This window comes from Saccopteryx bilineata, chromosome 1 (assembly GCF_036850765.1).
Source record: "Saccopteryx bilineata isolate mSacBil1 chromosome 1, mSacBil1_pri_phased_curated, whole genome shotgun sequence".
Lineage (NCBI taxonomy): Eukaryota > Metazoa > Chordata > Mammalia > Chiroptera > Emballonuridae > Saccopteryx > Saccopteryx bilineata.
In genome coordinates, this window is record NC_089490.1 from 268253087 (window position 1) to 268276284 (window position 23198).

The following is a 23198-nucleotide window of genomic DNA, read 5'->3' on the forward strand; positions in this document are numbered from 1 at the left end:
TCAGACATTGTCCAGAAGAATGCACAGTCAGGGAGACAGCTACAAAAGCAATCATCTATAACACAATGGGAGCATATAGTACAGAGTTCAACACTTAGAGAATGGTGAATCCTAGATGAGGGTTAAAATAAGTACACTGACTATTATTTCAAAAATCTTGCCAGTGAGGGGGAGGGCAAGTTCCAGAGGGTATTTAAGTCCAGGAGTTCCTCACAGATGGCACATTCATTAACAGACTAAAGTTTCCAGTATATGTAGGAAGGAAATAGTTTCAAAATAAATAAAAAATACTTGCTATATAAATTTATAATGTAAGTCCACATAAAATAACTACTCAATATTTTAATCCGTACTCACTCTTAAAGGCAACCTCTTTATTTATGTCATTTTCTCAAATTTTCCAATGTTTACAAATATAGCATTAGTTGAAAGTGAAATAGCCACTCTCACAAGACATAGTTGCATGAAGTCTATAAAAGTAGTATAAAATTGGCCCTGGCCGGTTGGCTCGGTGGTAGAGCGTTGGCCTGGCGTGCGGAAGTCCCAGGTTCTATTCCTGGCCAGGGCACACAGGAGAGGCGCCCATCTGCTTCTCCACCCCTCCCCCTCTCCTTCCTCTCTGTCTCTTTCTTCCCCTCCCACAGCCAAGGCTCCGTTGGAGCAAAAGATGGCCCGGGCGCTGGGGATGGCTCCTTGGCCTCTGCCCCAGGTGCTAGAGTGGCTCTGGTTGCGACAGAGCGACGCCCCAGATGGACAGAGCATCGCCCCCTGGTGGGCCTGCCGGGTGGATCCCGGTCAGGCGCATGCGGGAGTCTGTCTGACTGCCTCCCCGTTTCCAGCTTCAGAAAAAAAAAAAAAAAGTAGTATAAAATTATAAGACAATAATTTCTAATTGAGGTGGTCAGACTAGACCAATAAGGATTAGAACATGGAAGGAGATTCCAAGGATAATGAATAGAATATTTCTCAAAGATTAATAAAAATCCTTAGGAAATTTGATTAAGCCCTCAAATTTTGCAAAAGGAACATTTTTAAAAATCCTATTAAAAGAGATAAATGTGAAATGAAGGATCTCAAATCATGCTATAATTTTGTCAGAAAAACTATATAAAAATCATTATTTAATTCTCAACTCTATTAATTAGTTTATAGTTGGAATTATATAGTAAATTTTGCTTACGATTTCAGGTTTCATTCTTCAACAAAAAGGAGTAATCAAACTTTTACCTCTCTCTCATACATGTGTACACACACACACAACTACCACTACCACCACCACCACCATCAAAACAGCTCCTTTTCTAGATATTTCATTCTTAAACAGGTCACTTTAAGTTCTCTTTGAGAATGAGCAGACAATGCAGAGGGAAAGATGGAAAGTAAATGGAAAAGACAGAAGATGATTTCACAGCAAAACCCTGGTGCAAAGATTGAATCAATGTTGGTTTAATAAGAGTTATACTATTTAATAAACAAAACATAAAAAATAAATAAACTATATGTGATAAATATATTCAGCCAAGAAAGAAAAGCTTAATTAGACTCTCAGGCAAAGGGTGTAATTTGTCACTTGGACCACAAGATGGAGGCACCAGTGACCTAGAAGGCAATAAAGACAAAAAGGAAAGAAATGAATTCTTCAGTGTTAAAATTATAAAACTAATCTTTTTTAAAAATTGTATTCACTCCTAAGTAATTTTATAAAAGTGGAAATTTATTCTAACAATCAAACAGTAGAGTCTGCAATATGGTTCCGTATAATTCTGTATAATTTACCCAACCCCATTCAATTGTTAACTCTCAAAGCAAGCATGTCAACTCAATTTTATAATTCTTGCAGAGTTACATTTAGAAAGTCTTCAAATAGCAGCAGAAATGAATCGTTGAACTGAGCAGTACTTTTAAAAGTGAGAGGGCTAAGTAATAAAAGTAATAGTTTCATCTGATTCACATGGATGCAGAGAAACTGGGTTATATACAAATATAATACAAATAGAGTTCATCACTAAATGACCTTAATAAATGAATACTAGGTATATTATTTATCTCATATGTCATTTCCACTAATATAGTGAATAACAACAAGTGCTAGGAATAGTGTCTAATTCACAGTATTTAATGATTATTATCATTCTTGTCAATGCTTAATGTAAAGCAATTATTAAATCCTTAAAGCAAGAGAGGACATATACCATTTTTCTCTTACATGAACTATTTTTAGTCTCACTTAGAAACAGATATAACATAGCTTAGTCACTTGTTTCCATTTTTGTTTCCATTTCTTCTCAAAAGGTCCCATATTTCCCTAGCAGGGAAAGGCTGAATTCAAGATGAAGGTTCCTTAAATTCATTTTAAAGCCAGTATAAAGAATTGACATGCTTGACTGTGAACACATTTCATCCTCCTCTTTTTCTCTTTAATGAAAGTATGACACAGATGTGGTCCTTCTGGTATGAGGTAAAAATGCAATCAAGAACTACAGGATTTCTTGGCATTTAACCTTCACCAGAATGCAACTGTTTAAGTACATGGATGCATGCACACACAAATTAAGGGAATTCACAGGCAACTAAAATAGTCTCAGAGACTGTTTAACACAATTATGAAATAAAATTTTTAAATGAAGATCAGAAAATTAAAAGTCCAAACTTCAGACAATTATATAAAAAGTTTATATTTTTTATGTCATATTCAACAAAGTATTTTAAAGTTCAACTTTTTCTAGATATCCCTAAACAATGGCATGTTTTAGTTAAAATCATAAGACATTTTAAGATATTCTATCAATCTGATGATATCCATAGTGATGACACTGAAAGTTTAAGATAGAATGTTACTTACTGGAAAAATTAGATATACAATGTTTTTGAAATTTCTAGTCAATTCTTCAAAATGTAATTGCCACTTACATCATTGTAAGTCATTACAATGACTTACTGAACTAGAAATAATCCACAGTGTCATTTTTAGATTCCTGTATTAAGAGTTAGAAGTTTATAAAGCAGTAATGCAGGCTTTTAAATCCAATTATTTTAGAGAACAGGCACCTCCCTCAAATCAGCTCAAAAAAAATAATCTGACAACCTATGATTTTTTAAACAATGCTGCCACCTGCTGGAAAAATCTGAAATGTCTTCATTATTTCCCAATAACAAGTACAGTATCATATTTAATAGAGCCATATCATGATCTTCCACATACCTACTGAAATAAAACACATCTTCTTAATAATTTTGACCATTTAATTTGTCTTATTCTTAATAACTATGTACTAGTTGAGCACTAATTCATTAAAGTTTTTAAATGCTAAATACAAATAGGCTGATGTTACATTATCAAATATATCACAGCTCTGTAAGTACCTATAACAGTGGATGATGTGGGTTTTAAATTATCAGGTGATATGTTCATCATCTTGAAAGAAAAAAAATCAGACTGGGTTTGATGATAGCAATGCAACTAAACTTAAAGGTCATTGACTAAGCTAAGTACAAACAGGAACCACACTAGAAAAGTTATAGAAAAGACACTTATTTCTAATGAAAGTATATATTTTAGTTTCTGAAGAATAATTTGGCCTATTTATCATAAATACAAATATACCTTAACTACCTGTTTTAAGATTTTTTAAATACTATTTTATCATTTCTTATGGTTTAAAATTTTTTCATGCTTTGTTTTTGTTTTCATAATTCTAAGTCCATTAATATTTCAGTTTATTTAATAGCTGTTTTTTGAGTACTCACTCTGTATCTAGGCACATATATATTATGCTCATTTAAGGATTCAGAAATGAAACAATCACCCATGTTTAAGAGGAGGATAATAATGCTCACTTATATAGTTGTTGTAAAGATATGAAATAATCAGAGTTAACACTCAATAAATGCTATCTGTCATTAATGTAAGCATAATTAAAAAGATTGGAGGCTATGTTGAGAACAAAATGGAAAAAATATATTTCTAATTTATTATAAATTAAGTATGTACATTTCAGATTAAAATAGCCAATGATTCATGTTTATCTTATTTATCTTCCCAAATCCTACTGAATTAATTGAAGAATACTAAATGGGGGGTATGTAGCCCCCATTTAGGGGAAACAGATAAAGGTACTAACAGGCCAGAAACTGAGGTCAATAGATTTAATATACATAAAATGGATATGTTTTGCATAAAGCAGTGCTGAATAAATATTTGTCACATGGAAAATTACTAAATGATACAGGATGAAATGGAAGGCAAACTCAGCAGTGCTGACTGGCCTGTAAATCAACACAGACACACAGGCTACAACGGAAAGAATATATGTACATAAGTTTCCCAAAAAGAAGTACTGAGAAGCTTGACCAAGCAGTGGTGCAGTGAGTGGGTAGAGAGTCAGCCTGGGATGCTGAGGACTAAGGTTTCGGACCGACCCCGAAATCGTGGGCTCAAGCCCAAAGGTTGCTGGCATGAAGCCCAAGTTTGCTGGCTTGAAGCCCAGGGTCACTGGCTTCCGCAAGGAGTCACTGGCTCGGCTGGAGCTTCCTGGTCAAGGCACATATGAAAAAGCAATCAATGAACAGCTAAAGTGCCACAACTCTGAGTTGATGCTTATCTCTCTCCCTTCCTGTTTGTCTCTCACAAAGAAGAAGAAGAAGAAGAAGAAGAAGAAGAAGAAGAAGAAGAAGAAGAAGAAGAAGAAGAAGAAGAAGAAGAAGAAGAAGAAGAAGAAGAAGAAAAGAAAGAAAGAAAGAAAGAAAGAAAGAAAGAAAGAAAGAAAGAAAGAAAGAAAGAAAGAAAGAAAGAGGAAGGAGGAAGAGGAGGGGGAGGAGGAAGAAGAAGAGGAAGAGGAAGAAGAAGAAAGAAGGAGGAAGAGGAGGGGGAGGAGGAAGAAGAAGAGGAAGAAGAAGAAGAAGGAGGAGGAGGAGGAGGAAGGAAGAAGAAGGAAGAAGAAGATGAAGGAAAAGGAGAAGGAGAACTGAGAAAACCCTAAGCTTAGAGCAGCAGGGTTGGGAGCAAGGAGCAAGTAAGTGGTAACGGGAGTTTGGAAATGCCACCAGTGCTCCCACATGGAGATCTAGTATCAGTAATGTGAAGCATTTGTAAGTTGTCACAAAATAAGTTTAAAACACACACACACACACACACACACACACACACACACACACACACACACACACACAAACTTCTTAACAATAGCATGTGCTAAGTATTCCAATGAGCTCCTTCCCCCTTTTGCATAGTAAACTACAACTCTGACCTGATACTGACACTCTTAAGATTCCCACTTACAGGATCTGAAAGTGAAGGCATCTTAAGTACTGAGTACAGTTCTCTCAGGAAAGTTCTAGCAGAGCCCTGTAGGAAGCCACAGGTTGTAGCATTCATGCAGTCTCACTTGATAAAAATCGTCAATCTCAAGTAAATTGAAAGCTGTGCTGCAAAAGACATCAAGGGCAGTCAAGAATAAGAAAACATGCCTGACAGGTGGTGACACAATGGACAGAGTGTCCACCTGGGATGCTGAGGTCCCAGGTTGAAAACCCCAAGGCCACCAGCTTGAGCCCAAAGGTCATTGGCTTGAGCAAGGGGTCACTGGCTCGGCTTGAGCACTACATCCCCCAGCACCCTGTCAAGGCATGAATGAGAATCAATCAATGAACAACTAAAAGTAACACAACTATGGGTTGCTGCTTCTCATCTCCCTCCCTTCTTCCCTCTCTCTAAAAAAAAAAATAAATAAAAATAAGAAAACATAACAGAAAACAAAACAAAAAAAACTCAAGATGGCTGAAGTAAGACTAACTATATCACTTATGACAACAGATGTGAATGGGTTAATGTCATTATTTATTTTTTTTAAAGTAGCTTTTCCCAACACTCACTTATAAAAAAGCAAAGGCTTGTGTATGAGAGAGAGATAGAGAAGGGTGAAATCAACCTAAAGAAAGAACCCATAAATTATAAGAGGCTTAAAAACATAGTAGATACACATAGCAATCAAAATGTAAAGACTTTGTATGGAGCTCAACTTATAAAAACTACAAAAATCATCAATAAATAAGAGCATTATGGGACAACCAGAGATTGAGAAGAGAAGATAGGGCATTTGGTGATATAAAGGAATTAATGATTTCTATATATGATGATGGTATTATTATATATTTAAAAATAGGAGTCTTTGTGTTTAAGTGATATATACAGAAATGTTTATAGGTAATTAGGGCATGATATTTAGTATTTGCTACGAAATATGTAGAGAGATGAGTGGGGGTAAATAAAACTTAGCCATGTGTTAAATACCATAAGTAATCCTCAGTTTAGAACAAAAGGTAAAAGCCAACTAATATTTATTTATTAATAAAGGCTGCACATAGAAGTGGTATAAAATAATCTTTAATTTTAAATAAAATTCAATTTTAGATTGAAAAACCTCAATTATAAATTATGGCTTTAAAGTTTGGTTTAAATCTCTTTTGATTTGGCTTCTCACCAGTGTTTGAGAACTCTATATGTAAAGGCCTTTTTTATTTATTTTTACCAAGAAGTATGAAATAAAAAATTCAAGAAATGTTATTAAAAGTAATGTGCTTGGCACAATGATAATCCAAATATATGTGAGTCTAAATATATTCATATAAATATGGAAAATATAACTTGGCTGTAAGTACTTTCATGAAAAACCTTAGCACAAATTCTTATATGTATGACATTTATAAAATTACACACATACATTTATAAAATTACATTTTACAATTAAAAAATTTTTATAAATGACAACGCTCCATTAAAAAACTGAGAGCCTAACCTGTGGTAGCGCAGTGGATAAAGCGTCGACCTGGAAATACTGAGGTCGCCGGTTCGAAACCCTGGGCTTGCCTGGTCAAGGCACATATGGGAGTTGATGCTTCCAGCTCCTCCCCCTTCTCTCTCTCTCTCTTTCTCTCTCTCTCTCTCTCTTCTCTCTCTCTCCTCTCTAAAAATGAATAAAAAAAAAAAAACTGAGAGCAAAATGAAAAAAAATCTTTTAGAATGTAAGGTTTTCCTAATAAATTGAAGTTGAAGAGATTTATTTCATAACTATTAAAAAATGAACTGTTTAAAAACCACTGTTAGTAACCTAGTGTAAATAATTCACTATGCAAAAATCATTTTTTAAAATGTATTCCAAAAGCAATTCTACCATGCTACCTTCTATCCATTGCTATTCCTTCCTTTTCCCCAACTGATTCCATTTTGGAACATTAACTTTAGCTCAGTATTATGAAAAGTAACAGTAGAATACTACTTAGCAATAATGAGGAACAACTACCAAATCATGGATGAAACTCAACTGCATTGTGCTATGTGAAATAAGCTAGACTCAAAAGACTACATCCATATAATTCCATTTATATGATATTCTACAAAAGACAGAACTACACGGGGTAAAAATAAAAAAAGATCAGTGGTTGTCAAGGGCTGGGTATGGGGTGAGGGAATGAACCACTAAGGGACAGAAGGCAATTTGGGTGAAGGGTGAAGGAACTTGATTGTGGTGCTAGTGACATGACTAAGATTTTTTCAAAAATCCTAAAACTATTCACCAAAAAGTATAAATGTTACTGAATGTAAATTATACTTCAATTAAAAATCAATCTGATGTTTTGTATATTTTTAAGGGTTCCTGATCACTTATGGAAAAGAAATACCTTTCTCTCTGCTTTAAATATGCCAAGAAATAGTTCACCACCATGCTAGGTTCTTTGTGGACTTTTTAAAAAAAAGATGTATTCCTTGCCCTGCAGAGTTTAGCAGCTCATTAGGGAAACGTCTAAAATATTAAAAAATGTTACAGAAAAAGGCTAGACAAAAACAAGTTTGAATAAGAAATCACAGAATACACTTTACATGTGCTCTAACGAGAAAGGAAAGAAGGAATTCCCTCTGTCAAGAGTTACAGGAAATGAATGGAACACAATTTTGAAAAAGTCTTAGTGTTTCTCAATATGATGGTTAGTATCATCATCTCTAACTTTCAAGCGAGGAGACTGAGACTTGGAGAGGACAAATACTATTGATGTCTAAACCAAGCCTTTCTGACCCAAAGCCTGAGATCTTTTGCATCGCAGTGTGGGACCCGCACGGAAGAGGTTATACGAACACTGCTATGTGGTGTGATTTCAACGGACAGTAACGCCCCCTAATTCCTCAAACTCCACTATGAACTTCACACGAATTCTACACAGAAAAATCACGATTTAGAGCCACGAGTAGTAAAGTGACCTCAACAGGGTGTCGGAGGGCAAACTCGCGAAAAGGTAACATGGAGCCTTGTGGAGGTCTCTCCCGCACGGTTAGTGTGCACGGACCCACTTCTGATAGGTTTTGGTTGTCAGGAAGGTGACACGCATCAGGCCAATCTCGAGCTACTGAGAAAGGAAAGTCATCGCCGAAAAAGGAGAAAGCTGAGGCGCTTAAGATACTCCGTTTCAATTACACCACTCCGGCCTGGTCGCGAGCGGGACACAGGAGGAGGAAAGGCCACTTTTCTGCCCCTCGGAGGGCCTTTGGTAAAAGACCTGCGGAACTGTCCCCGTCTGCGCTCCCAATGGCAGGGACCAACACTGGGGGCGCCCGGAGCCGGGGGGGGGGGGGACCGGTGTGCGGCGCTCGCGCGGCCGCAGCCAGGCGCACCGGGCCAGGGCGCCGCGGCGCGGGGACGGCGGGCACACACCGGGCCGGGCCGCGGACAGCGCCGCTGAGCGTAAGTCACCAAGGAGAAGGGGTGGTGGGGTGAACGGACTCGATTGCCCCCTCAGGTGACATCACCTGGGTGGCGCGTGGCAGTAGTTTACGAGACGCTCTCACTTTCCCATTTACTGACTACGCCACCGCTGCCGTTGCTGTCATCTCACCTCTCCAGTTCTTGTACTCCGGGATGTAGTAGTATTTGTTCCCGAACTGATCTGTGCCCACTAGCTCCTTCACTTCCCTTGACAGGGTTCTCCACAGGGCGCGGGACAAATTCTGAGACCAACCCATGCCGGGCGCCCAAATCGTAGCGCAAGTACAGACGTGACCCGTGGCGACAGCTACCAGAATGCCCCGGCCAAAGAGCCCGCCCTCCAGCCCAGGGGGATCCCACTTGACTCCCGGATCACGCCCTTACAATAACGGCGCTTACCATTGGTCAGATGGTATCATTGCTCTACCAATGGGAGACTCCGCTCTTACAGCCCCGCCTCCGGGCTCTGTCATGGCGGCGCCCGGGGGTCTCTCCCGGGTAGAGGTGTCGTGATGCTAGGGTTTTTGTCCGCGCGACAAGCCGGATTGGACGACCCTCTTCGCCTACGAAGAGCGGAGTCTACTCGAAGGTATGAAAAACTTGACTCTTCTCTAACAGGCCGGTTAAAATTTAGACAAATGACTGCGTTACCCTTGCCTCACACTTTCCTGCGTTGTTATTATTACTTTACTTCCACCAACCTCGGCTTTACTCTTCTTTTGGAAACTGTATCAAAATTCATATATATGTACAGGCATGTACCTAGCTTGTACAAAAATTCCAGACTCCTAGAAAGAAAGCAGGTATTCAACATAAAGCATATTGTTTGCTCTAAATAGTTGAAGCACAGTGAGCCATTCTTACCTAGGAATGATGGGACCTCTCCTGAAATCCCAGAAACCAGGCTAGGGCCAATCTTGCAAGTAGGCTTTTCTAAGGATAGCAGTTTCAGGCCTGCTATATTAACTCTTGTTTTGCACACCTTGCCTGCTTCCACACACACCTCTGTTTCCCTATCTTATTACCCTTCTCTTTCCTTTCATCTTAACCCCTGCCGTTCTTAAAGAATTCAGTCCTCAAGTCTTTAGGCTGGGCGGAGGTGGGCTTCCAAACAGGGATTAGGTTGGCCCAGATATTTCAGAGCCTGAGCAGGTTGAGGAAGTAGTCTAAGTGTGGGAAATGACAAGCTCTGGTAATAAGGGTGTTGGGGGAGGCAGAAGTCAAAGCCCAAGCCTGGTGAGTAGCATCCTTGTTGGGGTAAGGGGTGGTAGTGATGATGAGAAATTAGTTATATACAGAAGGATTGGTCAAGTAAATACATTAACGATAATGAAAGCCACGTTTCTCATTGTTAGAAGAGAACTCAAGGAAGAAATGATTACCTTCACACGTTTGTTTGATATTGTTTTACTTGTTTCAAGAACCACTTATTACTATTATAATTTGAATAGTCATCAAATAGACAAATATTTTAAGAAATGAAATTTAAATGGAAAAAATGTGAAAATTTATTTTCTGGTGAACCATTGGAGAAAAAATGCCAGAGTTAAAACACAATTTAGCTAATTATTAGATGAGTGACCTTGGCAGATTACTTATGTCTTGTAATCAAAAAAAGCATTTAATAATATAACCTACCATCTAAGAAATCTGTCACTTAGGATTACCTCTTATTACACTCATTACCACTGATTTCAATGTCAGCAAATAGTAGGCTTTTAATATTAACTTATTGAGCAAGGTCAGAGAAATAGTATATTTCTGGATATTTGAACCTAAGGCTACCCTGTCTTCCAGAAGACGGAGGGCCATGTGTGTCTTTAAATCAAACACTTGGTATGTACTGCTAAAATGATTTCCAAAATGCTTTTAATTATCAGTACTGCTATTATAAATGTGTAGAAGTATCAGTTTGTATCTTTTCTAGCACTGTGCATTATTTAAAAAAAACTAATATGACAGGCTAAAAATTTCATGTGAATTAGCATCATTTTGATAAATAATGAATTTAGAAATAACTGATTAAATTAATGTAAATTGTTTTTAACATCCAACAGACAAATTTTAATAGTTAACATTCACTAGGCACTTACTATGTCAAGGCATGTAGCGAGCACTTTTTATATATTAACTCATTTAATCTTAATATACTGACCAGAATAATGATGGTTTACAGTTATGGAATATCATAAATTTCATTCATCTTAATTTATGAGAGTACTTGTTAATCATTTTATTTATGAATATTTAATTGGCTTTATTTAAATGTGCCTAATTGTTGAATTGAACATACTCATTTTTTTTAATATAACCTCAGGCATAAGAAATACTCTTGGGAATTTATTTAAAATATTTTAAGAAGGAATTAAGCAAATAAATAAAGCTCCGACACAGACAATGTGGTGATTCTAGGATGGCTGGCAGAAGGTAGAAGAGGGTTAAGCAGGGATAAATGATGATGGAAGGAGACTTGACTTGCGGTGATGAACACATGGTGCAGTGTACTGATGACGTATTATGGAATGGTACACTTGAAACCTATGTAATTTTATTAACCAATATCACCCCAATAATAAAAAATACTGCCCTGGCCGGTTGGCTCAGCGGTAGAGCGTCGGCCTAGCGTGCGGAGGACCCGGGTTCGATTCCCGGCCAGGGCACACAGGAGAAGCGCCCATTTGCTTCTCCACCCCTCCGCCGCGCTTTCCTCTCTGTCTCTCTCTTCCCCTCCCGCAGCCAAGGTTCCATTGGAGCAAAGATGGCCCGGGCGCTGGGGATGGCTCTGTGGCCTCTGCCCCAGGCGCTAGAGTGGCTCTGGTCGCAACATGGCGACGCCCAGGATGGGCAGAGCATCGCCCCCTGGTGGGCAGAGCGTCGCCCCTGGTGGGCGTGCCGGTTGGATCCCAGTCGGGCGCATGCGGGAGTCTGACTGTCTCTCCCTGTTTCCAGCTTCAGAAAAATGAAAAAAAAAACCAAAACTGTAATTTTAGCTTTTATCCACTAGGTGTCCTCAGTTAAATTTAAGTTATCAATTTACCATATTACCCCATGTATAAAACTCACCCTTTTTCGAAAAATTTGGGGTCTAAAAACTGGTGTGTCTTAAACAGTGGTTGTCAAGTCATTTAAGAAGTGTGGCATTTCAAATGCGACAGATGGGACTGAGGATGAGACAATATATGAAGACAGTGATTCATCATCAGACACAGATGAGGACAAGCTAATGGATGGGAGTTTTGACAGTGATGAGGAGTTGTATGAATTTTATGATGAATAAAACTTGAGTTCAGTAACTTTATGTAATACCTTTTTTTCAAATTTTGGGCCCCAAAATTAAGGTGCGTTTTATACATGGGAGTGTCTTATACATGGGGAAATACAGTAACTTTTCATGAGAATTTGTCTGTATCTTAATAAAAATTTAAGGAAATATACTGTTTAAGTTTAAGATACTGCTTCAGGAGAAATACTTTACCTATAATTGTTAGTACTGATGATATTTTAAAATATTTTATAAGGTCTTTAAAATCCATAAAAACCTTTGGATGTCTGGTAGAAACTTAAACATTACTTGTAATTTTTGTACTATATGTAATCTTGGTAAGATAAAAACATTTTTTATGTTTAAATTATTTTCTTATTGTTTAGTTTTATCTTTTTTCCCTTGTTTAATTTTATATTTTTTAAAGGGTTTTGGGACTGGAGTTAAACAAAGACAGAGATGTTGAAAGGATCCATGAAAATGGAGTTAATACCCTGGACATTGAACTTATTGAAGGGAGATAGTAAGTTTGTACATTTTTCTTTCTAAGTGAGAAGCAGTAAAAGCTTGCTTTCAGTTTAATTATGTAAAAGTTCGTAAATATTAGTAAAAATTCTAAATTGTAGCATTTTATACTGTTATACCAATTTCAAATAAATATAGAACTTTATACCTACAACATGTTGCAAATTGGCATTTTCAAACTACTTTAATATAAATATATTCATTGTTAACTCAGAAGGCTTTTAAGTGCTGGAGTGTATAACTATAGATGCTGTTTTGATACTCTCAAGGAGACAATGGGGAAAAAATATTAAAAAGCAAAAATTTGTTTTAGAGCATTAAGTTTGAAGCAAACCAGACTTGTATTTGAGTTCCTCCTGGTTTTACCACTTATCAGCTATTATAGATAAATGAGAAATTTATCTAACTTTTCTAATTCTCAGTTGCCTTAGCTATACAATGGGGACAATAATACCAAATATCAATAGTTTGTTGTAAAGATTCATTGAGATTATATATATAACATGATTAACGTACTGGTTGCCAATACTTCTGTTAATCCAAAGCATTATCACCTATACTTTTATACTGTTAAGTTTATTTTCCATACAGCAGCTGAAGTGCTTTAAAAATGCAAATCTGAATATGTCATGACCCAACTTAAAACTCATCTTGACCCCAACATGCCTTTATAATAAAATTTCAAAACCCTTCACGTAGTCTATTAATTAGAACAAGTACAAAATATAACTAAAGAAAAGTGTATTATATCACATGTTTAACATTTGCCCCACAATTTTATAATAAAGTATTATTACTATTATAATTGTTAATATTAAAATAAGGCAAGAAAGGTTTGATAGAATTCCAGTTTTTTCTTTCTACCTTCTGTCATGGTCTCACCTGATAGTATATGAGCAACATGAACAGTGAATAAATCCTCTCGTTAACACATGGTTAACTGTAAAAGATGACCAACAATAACTCTTTTCTTTTTCTTGACCTTTTTCCAGGTTTAACATAACACCTCCCTTTCAAGGACATTTGTGGGACATATACTTATAAAATAATGCAAATATAAACAGCGAATTTCTTTTGGTCTTGGATCCTGATGGAAAAAATAGTACAGGTTCTCTAGCTAGCCATTTGGGATAATGATCAGTTCTTTGATCTGTGAAATACATGGAGCCAGTAGGCTACCAGAGTCATCAAAAAATGTGGGAAATTATAGATTATTTGAGCATGAAATATGTGTGAGAAATATAGGCTGAGGAGTCTTTTTGAAGAGCATACATATAGAGAAGAGTCGAGATTCTCACTGCAATGGTTTCCCCCTTTATTGCCTGGTGAAAATTGACAACTATTTATTTCATTGTAAATCAGTGTTATTTAAACATGCTGCTAGTTCATGAACCCTTTGTAACTGGATCACAAGATAAGAGATTTGTCCCAGAATGTACATCTACTATGTCATTAAGCACATAGATTACATGAGCTGAGATTTTTTTTTTTTTTTTTTTTTTTTTTGTAACAAGACTTTCTCAGTGAAGAAAGAACTGTGTTCATTTCTGGCACGGGCTCTTTATTGTGTCGTGGACAGGTACTTTAAAAAGCAAAGAAACTAAAGGTGTCAAGATCAAAATCAGTGCATTAATAAGTAGTAGTGATGAAGTGTCCTCACAAACCACAAAGTGAGGATGAGTGGGAATAAACTGATAACTGTAAGATCTGTGTGGTATGAGCATCTATACCAGGGAAGGCAATTACAAGCAGTGGGGCATTGGATAGACCTGATAAATTGAAGGGAACAGAACTAGGAAATCTCTGCAAGTAAGCTGCCATAGTTTGAACATCTTACAAAAAAGAACAACTCTAGAGTTTTAATAGGTAAATATTCTAAACCAAATCTCCCTTCTGAAGTTTAAGAAAATTAATTTTGTAAAAGATTAGCAAAATAATAGGATTCAAGTCAAGTCACATAGAAAAATTATAGAAACAAAGAGAATATGTGAATAATGCCTCTGTAGACCACAGAGTTGTGCCAGAAACATAGGCCAACAGAGTAGATGAGAATTTTAACCTAATATTTCAAAACTAGCTAAAAGTCATTTAAAAAATCTTTATGGCCTGACCAGACGGTGGTGCAGTGGATAGAGTGTCAGACTGGGATGCGGAAGGACCCAGGTTCAATACCCCGAGGTCGCCAGCTTGAGCACGGGCTAATCTCGCTTGAGCAAAAAGCTCACCAGCTTGGACCCAAGGTTGCTGGCTCCAGCAAGGAGTTACTCGGTCTGCTGAGGCCCGTGGTCAAGGCACATATGAGAAAGCAATCAATGAACAACTAAGGTGTCGCAACGAAAAACTGATGATTGATGCTTCTCATCTCTCTCCATTCCTGTCTGTCTATCCCTATCTATCCCTCTCTCTGACTCTCTCTCTGTCCCTGTAAAAAAAACCAAAAAAACCAAAAAAATCTTTATGAAAGAATAACATGTAATTAGAAAAACTCAGAAATGAGATGATCAGACTCAAGAAAAAATTGGAAATAAAAATGTTTCAGAAATGAAGACAAAAATATAGGTAACACAAGCAAATAAATGCAAGAGATAATGCCTTAGGTGAAGGTAGAAAGAAAAAACTTTAAAGAAAGAAGAAATGGAGAAAGGAAAAGGATTTCAAAAATAGGTACATATGCAATGGTAGACAAAGGAGATCCACCATACATGTAAGAGGAGTTCCCAGAGAAGAGGCCCAAAGGAAGAGAATAGAATAAATATTCAAATATAATCTAAGAAAATTTTTCTAGAGTAAATAAAAACAGATTACATGTAAGGGAAAGAAAATCATACTGTAAGCAGACTTTTATTTTGGGCTTATTTAAAGAAATGAAATTTCTTATCTAAAATGTTCAAGGAAATAAAATGTGAATCAGGCCCTGGCCGGTTGGCTCAGCGGTAGAGCGTCGGCCTGGCATGCGGGGGACTCGGGTTCGATTCCCTGCCAGGGCACATAGGAGAAGCGCCCATTTGCTTCTCCGCCCCCCCCCTCCTTCCTCTCTGTCTCTCTCTTCCCCTCCTGCAGCCAAGGCTCCATTGGAGCAAAGATGGCCCGGGCGCTGGGGATGGCTCCTTGGCCTCTGCCCCAGGCGCTGGAGTGGCTCTGGTCGCAACAGAGCGACACCCCGGAGGGGCAGAGCATCGCCCCCTGGTGGGCAGAGCGTCGCCCCTGGTGGGCGTGCCGGGTGGACCCCGGTTGGGCGCATGCGGGAGTCTGTCTGTCTCTTCCCGTTTCCAGCTTCAGAAAAATACAAAAAAAAAAAAAAAATACAAAAAAAAATTTATAAAATGTGAATCAAAGATTTTATATCCAGTCAGATTTTCAAGTACAGAAGGACAAATTGTCGATAATGTACAAGAATTCAGGGAATACTCTGATTAGCGCTTTCTTAGGAATCTACCAGAGAATAAAATCAAAGAACCAGAATGAATAGAGAGATACCATTAGGATTGATGGTAAGCAATGATATTAGCAAATAGGAATACCTTATACACATGTTTGATTTCATAGGTCTATCTCTTCCCCACTAAATTTTAAACTCTAGGAAATAGGAACCATGCCTGTCTTGATCACAGTTGTATTGACAGAGTGGCTAGCATGTTGCAGGTCTCAAAGTTGAATGAGTTGAGTAAAAGCATTCATAATGGAAGGAATCTAACATTTATTGATTCTCTGTTTTTTTCACCAGGCAATATAAAAGGCACTTTGCATATTACTTTTGTATTTACATCAGCTTAATGATTGAGATGAAACTTTCTCCCTTTTCTAAAGTGTTTAAAGCCTGAAAGAAAAAGCAACTTGCCCAGGATCAGCTAGCGTCAGTAATCTTAGCTGGTCTGTCCGATTCCATTTTTATTTAGCACAATTATAGTTAGGACATTTAAAATTAGTTTGTAATGTTGTGCTTTCTAATAAGAAATGTCTTTTGCCATCGTGTTTCTACTGCCTTTGTGGTATCATGAAGGTAAATTTTTAAATGCTTACATATTGAATCTCCCCATCTTCATTCTATAAATTCTAGATTAAAAATTAATTTATTGAAGTCTGTATTAATTTTTACTTGCTATTTGTGGGCATAATTCATTTGAGTTTTAAAGATCAGTAATTTTCAGAAATATATAAACAAATGAACTGCATAAAATGATAAATTAATGTTAACTTTTTTATTATTAGCATGTTATCAGGTGGTTCAGATGGTGTGATTGTACTTTATGATCTTGAGAACTCCAGCAGACAACCTTATTACACATGTAAAGCAGTGTGTTCGGTTGACAGGTATGTGTTAAAAATATAATTCATAAATTTATAAACAGTTGGGTGTTTTTTTGTATCAAATTCAAACTGTGAAAATAGTTATATGAATGTCTGAAACAGCTCCTTCACATTATATATTTACATGGATATCCCTTGACATTTTATAAAAATAATAACTGAAATTCCAATGTAGATGTTTCTTTTTTGACAGGGACAGATAGGGACAGACAGACAGGAAGGGAGAGAGATGAGAAGCGTCAATTCTTCATTGTGGCAACTTAGTTGTTCATTGATTGCTTTTTCATATGTACCTTGACCGGGAGACTACAGCAGAACGAGTGACCCCTTGCTCAAGCCAGCAACCTTGGTCTTAACCCAGTGATCTTGGGCTTCAGGCCAGCAACCTTTTGGGATCAAACTAGTGACCATGGGATCATGTTTATGATCCCATGCTCAAGCCAGTGACCTTGGGGTTTCAAACCTGGGTCCTCCACGACCCAGTCCAATGCTCTATCCACTGCACCACCACCTAATCAAGCTAGATGTTTCCAATATGACCTTTCCAAAACAACTTTGGCATCATTTTAAAATAATTTTATTTAAAAACTTTTGATTATGTGCTTTTTGTTCTCGACCTACGTAACACACCTCAGTGACTTATTAGTTTTTAGTTCCACTTAAGTGTCATATTCATTTATGAGTCTTTCAGCTAATTACAAACACAAATTAGATTTTCAGTTGATATTAACAAAACAAAAAGATTAATGTCTAGAAGCAATAAATGTACTGATACTCCCTCACCAAATGGACACATACATGCACACACAGCCCTCTTCTCTATTTACTCAAAGCTACATAACTTAAAAACATACCTCTTTTTGTCCTGGGTTTTCTGACTACTTTTTATTGTCTTTCCAGACTTGTTTTTCTTTAATAAAATGTTTTGACTTTGTTGTAATTTGTTGATAATGGTCACTTTATTCTTGTCACCTTTATCGGATCTGATGTTGCACAGACCTTTGAGTTTACAGAGAGCATTGGTGTTGAGAAAATGCTTTTTAAGAGGAAAAATGTGATGAACATTGATATGAACAACAGCGCTGCGTTAAAGCTGTTTCCAATGCATTAGAATAGGCGTGTAAGTCCATGGAATGTTTGTCAGGAGATTTAGGATCATTTCTTGGCTCTGGTGTTTCATTTTGGAAATATATATTTGGGAAATATTTCTCTAAGCTTCAGATTATTCTTACAAGTTTTCTGTGAGAATTAACTGAAATACTGTCTTCAAAAAGCACATTAAAAACTGTAAAGCCACTGTATGAATAGAAAGTAATATAGTTATAGGAAAACTTAGTATGAAGCAAGGTGCCACCTCAAATACCTGAAATTTTGTTTCTTAGAGGCTTAGACCATTTTATACTCTTCACTCCCACAACAACAACAAAAAAATCTAAATTCTTAAGTTGTAAGGCAGTCATATTAATTTTATCTTACTTTATCTTACTTTAACATTGTTTAAAATAGTATTTTCATGTCTACCACATGCTGTATAATGTTAATCCAGCAAGGACTATGATCTGTTTTCTGGCTTGTAAAATCAAGTAAATACTCAGTGTGTCAGTCTTTTGCTTTACTATGACTTTCTTCTTGGATTCAAACTCTGTCTGTTAGAAGTATTACTCTGAATATAAATGGGCATATACTGAGCATCTTTACAAAATGAGTTTAAGTACCATATTTACATCAAAATACTTTATAAACTGTATGGCTTAAAAAAATATTTCAATAAAAGTCCTTATTGAGTTAATGTGGCTTCCAGTAGTTTTCAACCTTTTCACATTTGGGGACTGGTGAAAATAGGAGAATTATACCAGGGACCACTAAGGCAGAAATCACTCTGAGCATAAATGAATTCGACTAAGATCATTGGCTCTGTAATCTTCATACCATATAAGGGTGGTTAACTTTTCCACAGACCAGCATTAAATATCTGGCAGACTGGTCTATGGACTGATGATTAAAAACACTGGCTCTAGACTGTTTCCTGATATGTATTTTGGCTTTACTTCATGTATTTGTTCTTGAGCACCAAAAAGATTCCTTTCCCCTACCAAAATTCTTATTAAATGTGAATGAGAATAATAGATCATGTGTAATAAAAGAATAGTATAATATTTTGTCCTATTTAAAACTTCAAATTTAAAATATAAATGAGCTTGCCTGACCAGTGGTGGTGCAGAGGATAGAGTGTTGACCTGGGATGCTGAGGTCTCAGGTTGAAAACCCTGAGGTTGCCAGCTTGAGTGCAGGCTCATCTGGCTTGAAAGCAGGCTCACCGGTTTGAGAACAGAGTCTCTGGCTTGAGCAAGGGGTCACTGGCTCAGCTGGAGCCCTCCAACCCCATCAAGGCATGTATGAGAAGCCATCAGTGAACAACTAAAATGCTGCCACTACAAGTTGATGCTTCTCATCTCTCTCCCTTCCTGTCTCTCTCCCTCTCTCTCACTCAGTTAAAATATATATATTCATAAATGAGCTTTTCTTTGTGGTCATTTTATTAAAGATATGTTTTATTTAAAACTGGAAAAATCTCTGTAAAGATCAAGATTCTTAGCAAATACAACTTAATTCTGCTTATTTTAAGCAGAAATGTAAAATTGGTAAAGAGAGAGAGAGAAATGAATTGTAAAGATAATTAGTATCTCACACAACTGGCAGGAAGATGGGAGAATCCAATGTAGAAAATGAGCAAACGCAAGAGAAACTAAGAGAACACAGTCAAGGTTACACCACAGGAACAATTTAGTTTCTGCTGCATGTCACCAACACAGATTCTCGATTCCACAGCTATGAATAATTGCTTATTATCCCTGGGTTTTGCATTACTGGCTAGGAGTTTTAGAGTCCCAGGCAGGAGTGATGAAGCCCAGGACACACAATCATGTTCTTGCTGCCAAGGGGAAGGGGAATAGAATGTTTGGAGTCCCTTGCTTTCTGTAACAAGAGGCAGGGTCCTATCTTTGAACAAATCAAAGGGGATTTTGATTTATTGAGTCCCCAAACAAGGAATTTGCAGCTCAGCAGCCAAGAAAAGGGCACGTGTCCACTTGCCTCCAACTTAGCTGTTTAATGTCCATATACACTTCTTTTTCCATGATTGCCCTCCTTTTTAATTTTTATTTTAAAAAGTATTTTATTGATTTTAGAGAGAGGAGAAAGAAGGCAAGGGGAGAGAAACGAGAAGCATTAACTCATAGTTGCTTCGCATATGTGCCTTTATCAGGCAAGCTGGGCTTTGAAACCAGCGACCTTAGGGTTCTAGTCCTCTATACAGCTGAACTGTATCATCCCCTTCCCAAAAGTGTGATGACCCTAAATCTATTTAGTTACCACATCCAGCTCCAGTTCAAGGTAATGTCAATTTTTTCTCTAGTTGTACATAATCTTATATCAGTATTGTGCAACCTCTAGACTCAATTGTATAATTAACCTATATAAACTATTAGAGGTAAGAGAAAGAAAAGAAAGGAGAAATTAAATCAATGAAAGTATACATATATGTATATATATATGATAAGTATATATAATATATATTTTTCAGTGTCACGTATGTGTGTATATATACATATGGCATAGAAAGAAAGAAAATATAGGTAGGTGCTACAGTCCTTTGGGCAGCTGTCTCAAGGCCAGAACTGGCACTTAAGACTTTCCTTCTTCATGTTCTCATTCTTCAGGTAGCACCACAGGTGTTCAAGGCCCTTTACCCTGTATTGTGATCCAAACCATTACCTTAAGGAATTAGAACTCATGACGGTCCTGTCTTCACACAGTTGCAGTAATTCTCTGTTAACTTTTATCTTATGGAAAATTTCTAACATATATAAAAGTAGAGAGTAGTGTAATGAGCTATGTGCCCATCACTCAGCTTAACAACTATCAATCATAACTAATCTTGTTTTATCTCTTCTCCACACACCCTCTCTGAAGGTTATTTTGAAAGCAAATCCAGAATTGTATCATTTTATTCTTAATTATTTGTGTCTCTAAAAGATAAAGACTTTATAATCATGACCACAGTGTCAACTCACAATACAATAATTTTTAATATTAAATATCCAGTAGGTGTTCAAATGTTTCTCCATTATCTTGTGTTTCTTAACATCCAGTTTGTTTGAATTAAGATTCAGTAATGTGACACATACACTGGTTCAGAGCATGAACTGCATCCTTGAGGACTGCGCATCACCCTCACAAGGTAGTATGTTGTAGCTGATATCCTACCTGAGTCATCAACAGCCCATGCTTCTGTGGGAGATGAACATAAGAGTGGTGAATCCAATGAGCCTCACAATTGCCTTTTTTTTGTCAAAGAGTTAAGTTTCTTGATCAGAAGCAATATCATGTGAAATACCCTGGAAATATGTGAGACATTCAACAATTCTAAGACTGACAGTGCTGATAAAAACATATTTATTGATAAGGGCAAATTCAAAACCAGAGTAAGTACTTCTTCCACTAAGGAAAAATTACTGCCCCCTTCATGAGTAGGCTCTGTGTAGCTAGCTGATCCCTGCAGGCTACAGTACATACGAAGTCTCTTATTTTATTTATTTTTAGATGGGGGCGGGGGCACAGGAAGGGAGAGAGATGAGAAGCATAAATTCTTTGTTGCAGCTCCTTAGTTTATCCTTGATTGATTTCTCATATGTGCCTTGACCTGGGGGCTACAGCAGAGCAAGTGACCCCTTGCACCAGCGACCTTGGGCTTATGTCTGTGATCCCATGCTCAAGCCAGAGACCCTGCGCTCAACCCAGCCCATGCTCAAGGCAGCCCATGCTCAAGGCAGATGAGCCTGTGCTTAAGCTGGTGACCTCGGGGTTTCAAACCTGGGTCCTCCGCATCCCAGTCTGGCACTCTATCCACTGCGCCACCACCTGGTCAGGCAGAAGTCTCTTATTATAAGGGCTTTATGAGGAAGCAAGTCTCCACATCTTATTGGGAAGCCTGAAACTAGAGGTGCCTGGACATTTTCTTTCCCTGGTCAGCTGGGACATAGACATATGATCTAGATTTGGTCATTTTTATCAGTGGTCCGCAACCTTTTTTGGGCCACGGACCGGTTTAATGTCAGAAAATATTTTCACGGACCGGCCTTTAAGGTGGGACAGATAAATGCACAAAATAAAATTATACAACCGGGGTTAAAACTGGTATTTTTAAATATAATTGTCGAACTTACGAGACAAGTGTCAAGAGTGAGTCTTAGATGGATGTAACAGAGGGAATCTGGTCATTTTTTAAAAAGACCAGAAAACATTGTTCAGACTTAAATATAAATAAAACGGAAATAATGTAAGTTATTTATTCTTTCTCTGCGGACTGGTACCAAATGGCCCACGGACTGGTACCAGTCCACGGCCCAGGGGTTGGGGACCACTGATTTATATCATCTTTTCTGAGACTGCTATTTGTTACTATAGTATCAGTTTTAAACTCATATAAGTCAGTTGTCTCTAAATTTTGGTCACTGTTTTGTAGATATCATCCTGATGTTCACAAATATAGTGTGGAGACTGTCCAGTGGTATCCTCATGACACTGGCATGTTCACATCAAGCTCGTTTGATAAAACTCTGAAAGTATGGGATACAAATACATTACAAGTAAGTATATTAAAACCTTTCCAAATGGCTCTGTAGGATGAAGGATAATTTAATCCTAAACCATTTTAGTGTGATTATTTGCTAAGACATCATATACTAGATGTGAAAGCAGTAGAGTGGCTAAAGAGAGTTAGATTACTTGAGGTCCTATCTTGAGTTTGCTGCCAACCTGCTGTATAACATTGGGCAAGTATCTGAACCTCTCTGTGTTTTGGCTTCCTCATCTGTAAATGTGGGTAATGATTGTACCCTTTAGAATGATTGTTAAAATTAAATAGGTCAATATATATAAAGAAACTAGATCAATGCCTAGCATATAATAAGTGCTCAAAAACCATTAGCCATTATCTTTATTATTTAAAACTACTGTGGTCTTGTGGTCTAAGGAAGAAAATTGGATTTATCTTCTATTGACCTAAAAACTTAAAGGAAAAGAAAGTTATTAATATTATAGTTTAATAAAGATCAACAGTAGATAATACTTTTCATGATACCTGGTTGGATTTATATATCTAGTATTAATGTTTTCTCTGGGCTCTACTCCTATATTTCTCTGTATACAGGATCTCTCTTACTTGAATGTAGTGTCTTTTTCTTTTTCTTTTTTTTGTATTTTCTGAAGTGAGAAGCAGGGGGAGGAAGGCAGACAGACAGACACTGGCTTGCACCTGACCGGGACCCACCCGGCATGCCCACCAGGGG

The 23198-nt window shown here is 37.2% G+C and overlaps 2 protein-coding genes across 4 annotated transcripts in view; one reads left to right on the plus strand and one right to left on the minus strand.

Moving 5' to 3' along the window:
• The window catches only part of NDUFAF2 (NADH:ubiquinone oxidoreductase complex assembly factor 2), a 162181-nt gene extending 153099 nt beyond the window's left edge, over window positions 1-9082 (minus strand). Inside the window, exon 1 of the mRNA XM_066242684.1 lies at window positions 8884-9082. Coding sequence (XP_066098781.1) covers window positions 8884-9010 — 127 coding nt within the window. The 5' untranslated portion in view covers window positions 9011-9082. The remainder of the gene's footprint in view (window positions 1-8883) is intronic.
• A 127-nt stretch (window positions 9083-9209) lies between these two features.
• Window positions 9210-23198, plus strand: part of ERCC8 (ERCC excision repair 8, CSA ubiquitin ligase complex subunit) — a 50467-nt gene continuing 36478 nt past the window's right edge. For all 3 annotated transcript variants that reach the window (XR_010727061.1, XM_066242659.1, XM_066242665.1), the window contains exons 1-4: window positions 9210-9342; window positions 12443-12538; window positions 16750-16851; window positions 22373-22496. Coding sequence is in view for 2 of the 3 variants with exons in the window: in XM_066242659.1 (XP_066098756.1) it covers window positions 9266-9342; window positions 12443-12538; window positions 16750-16851; window positions 22373-22496 (399 nt within the window). In the remaining variant the exon portion in view is untranslated. The remainder of the gene's footprint in view (window positions 9343-12442; window positions 12539-16749; window positions 16852-22372; window positions 22497-23198) is intronic.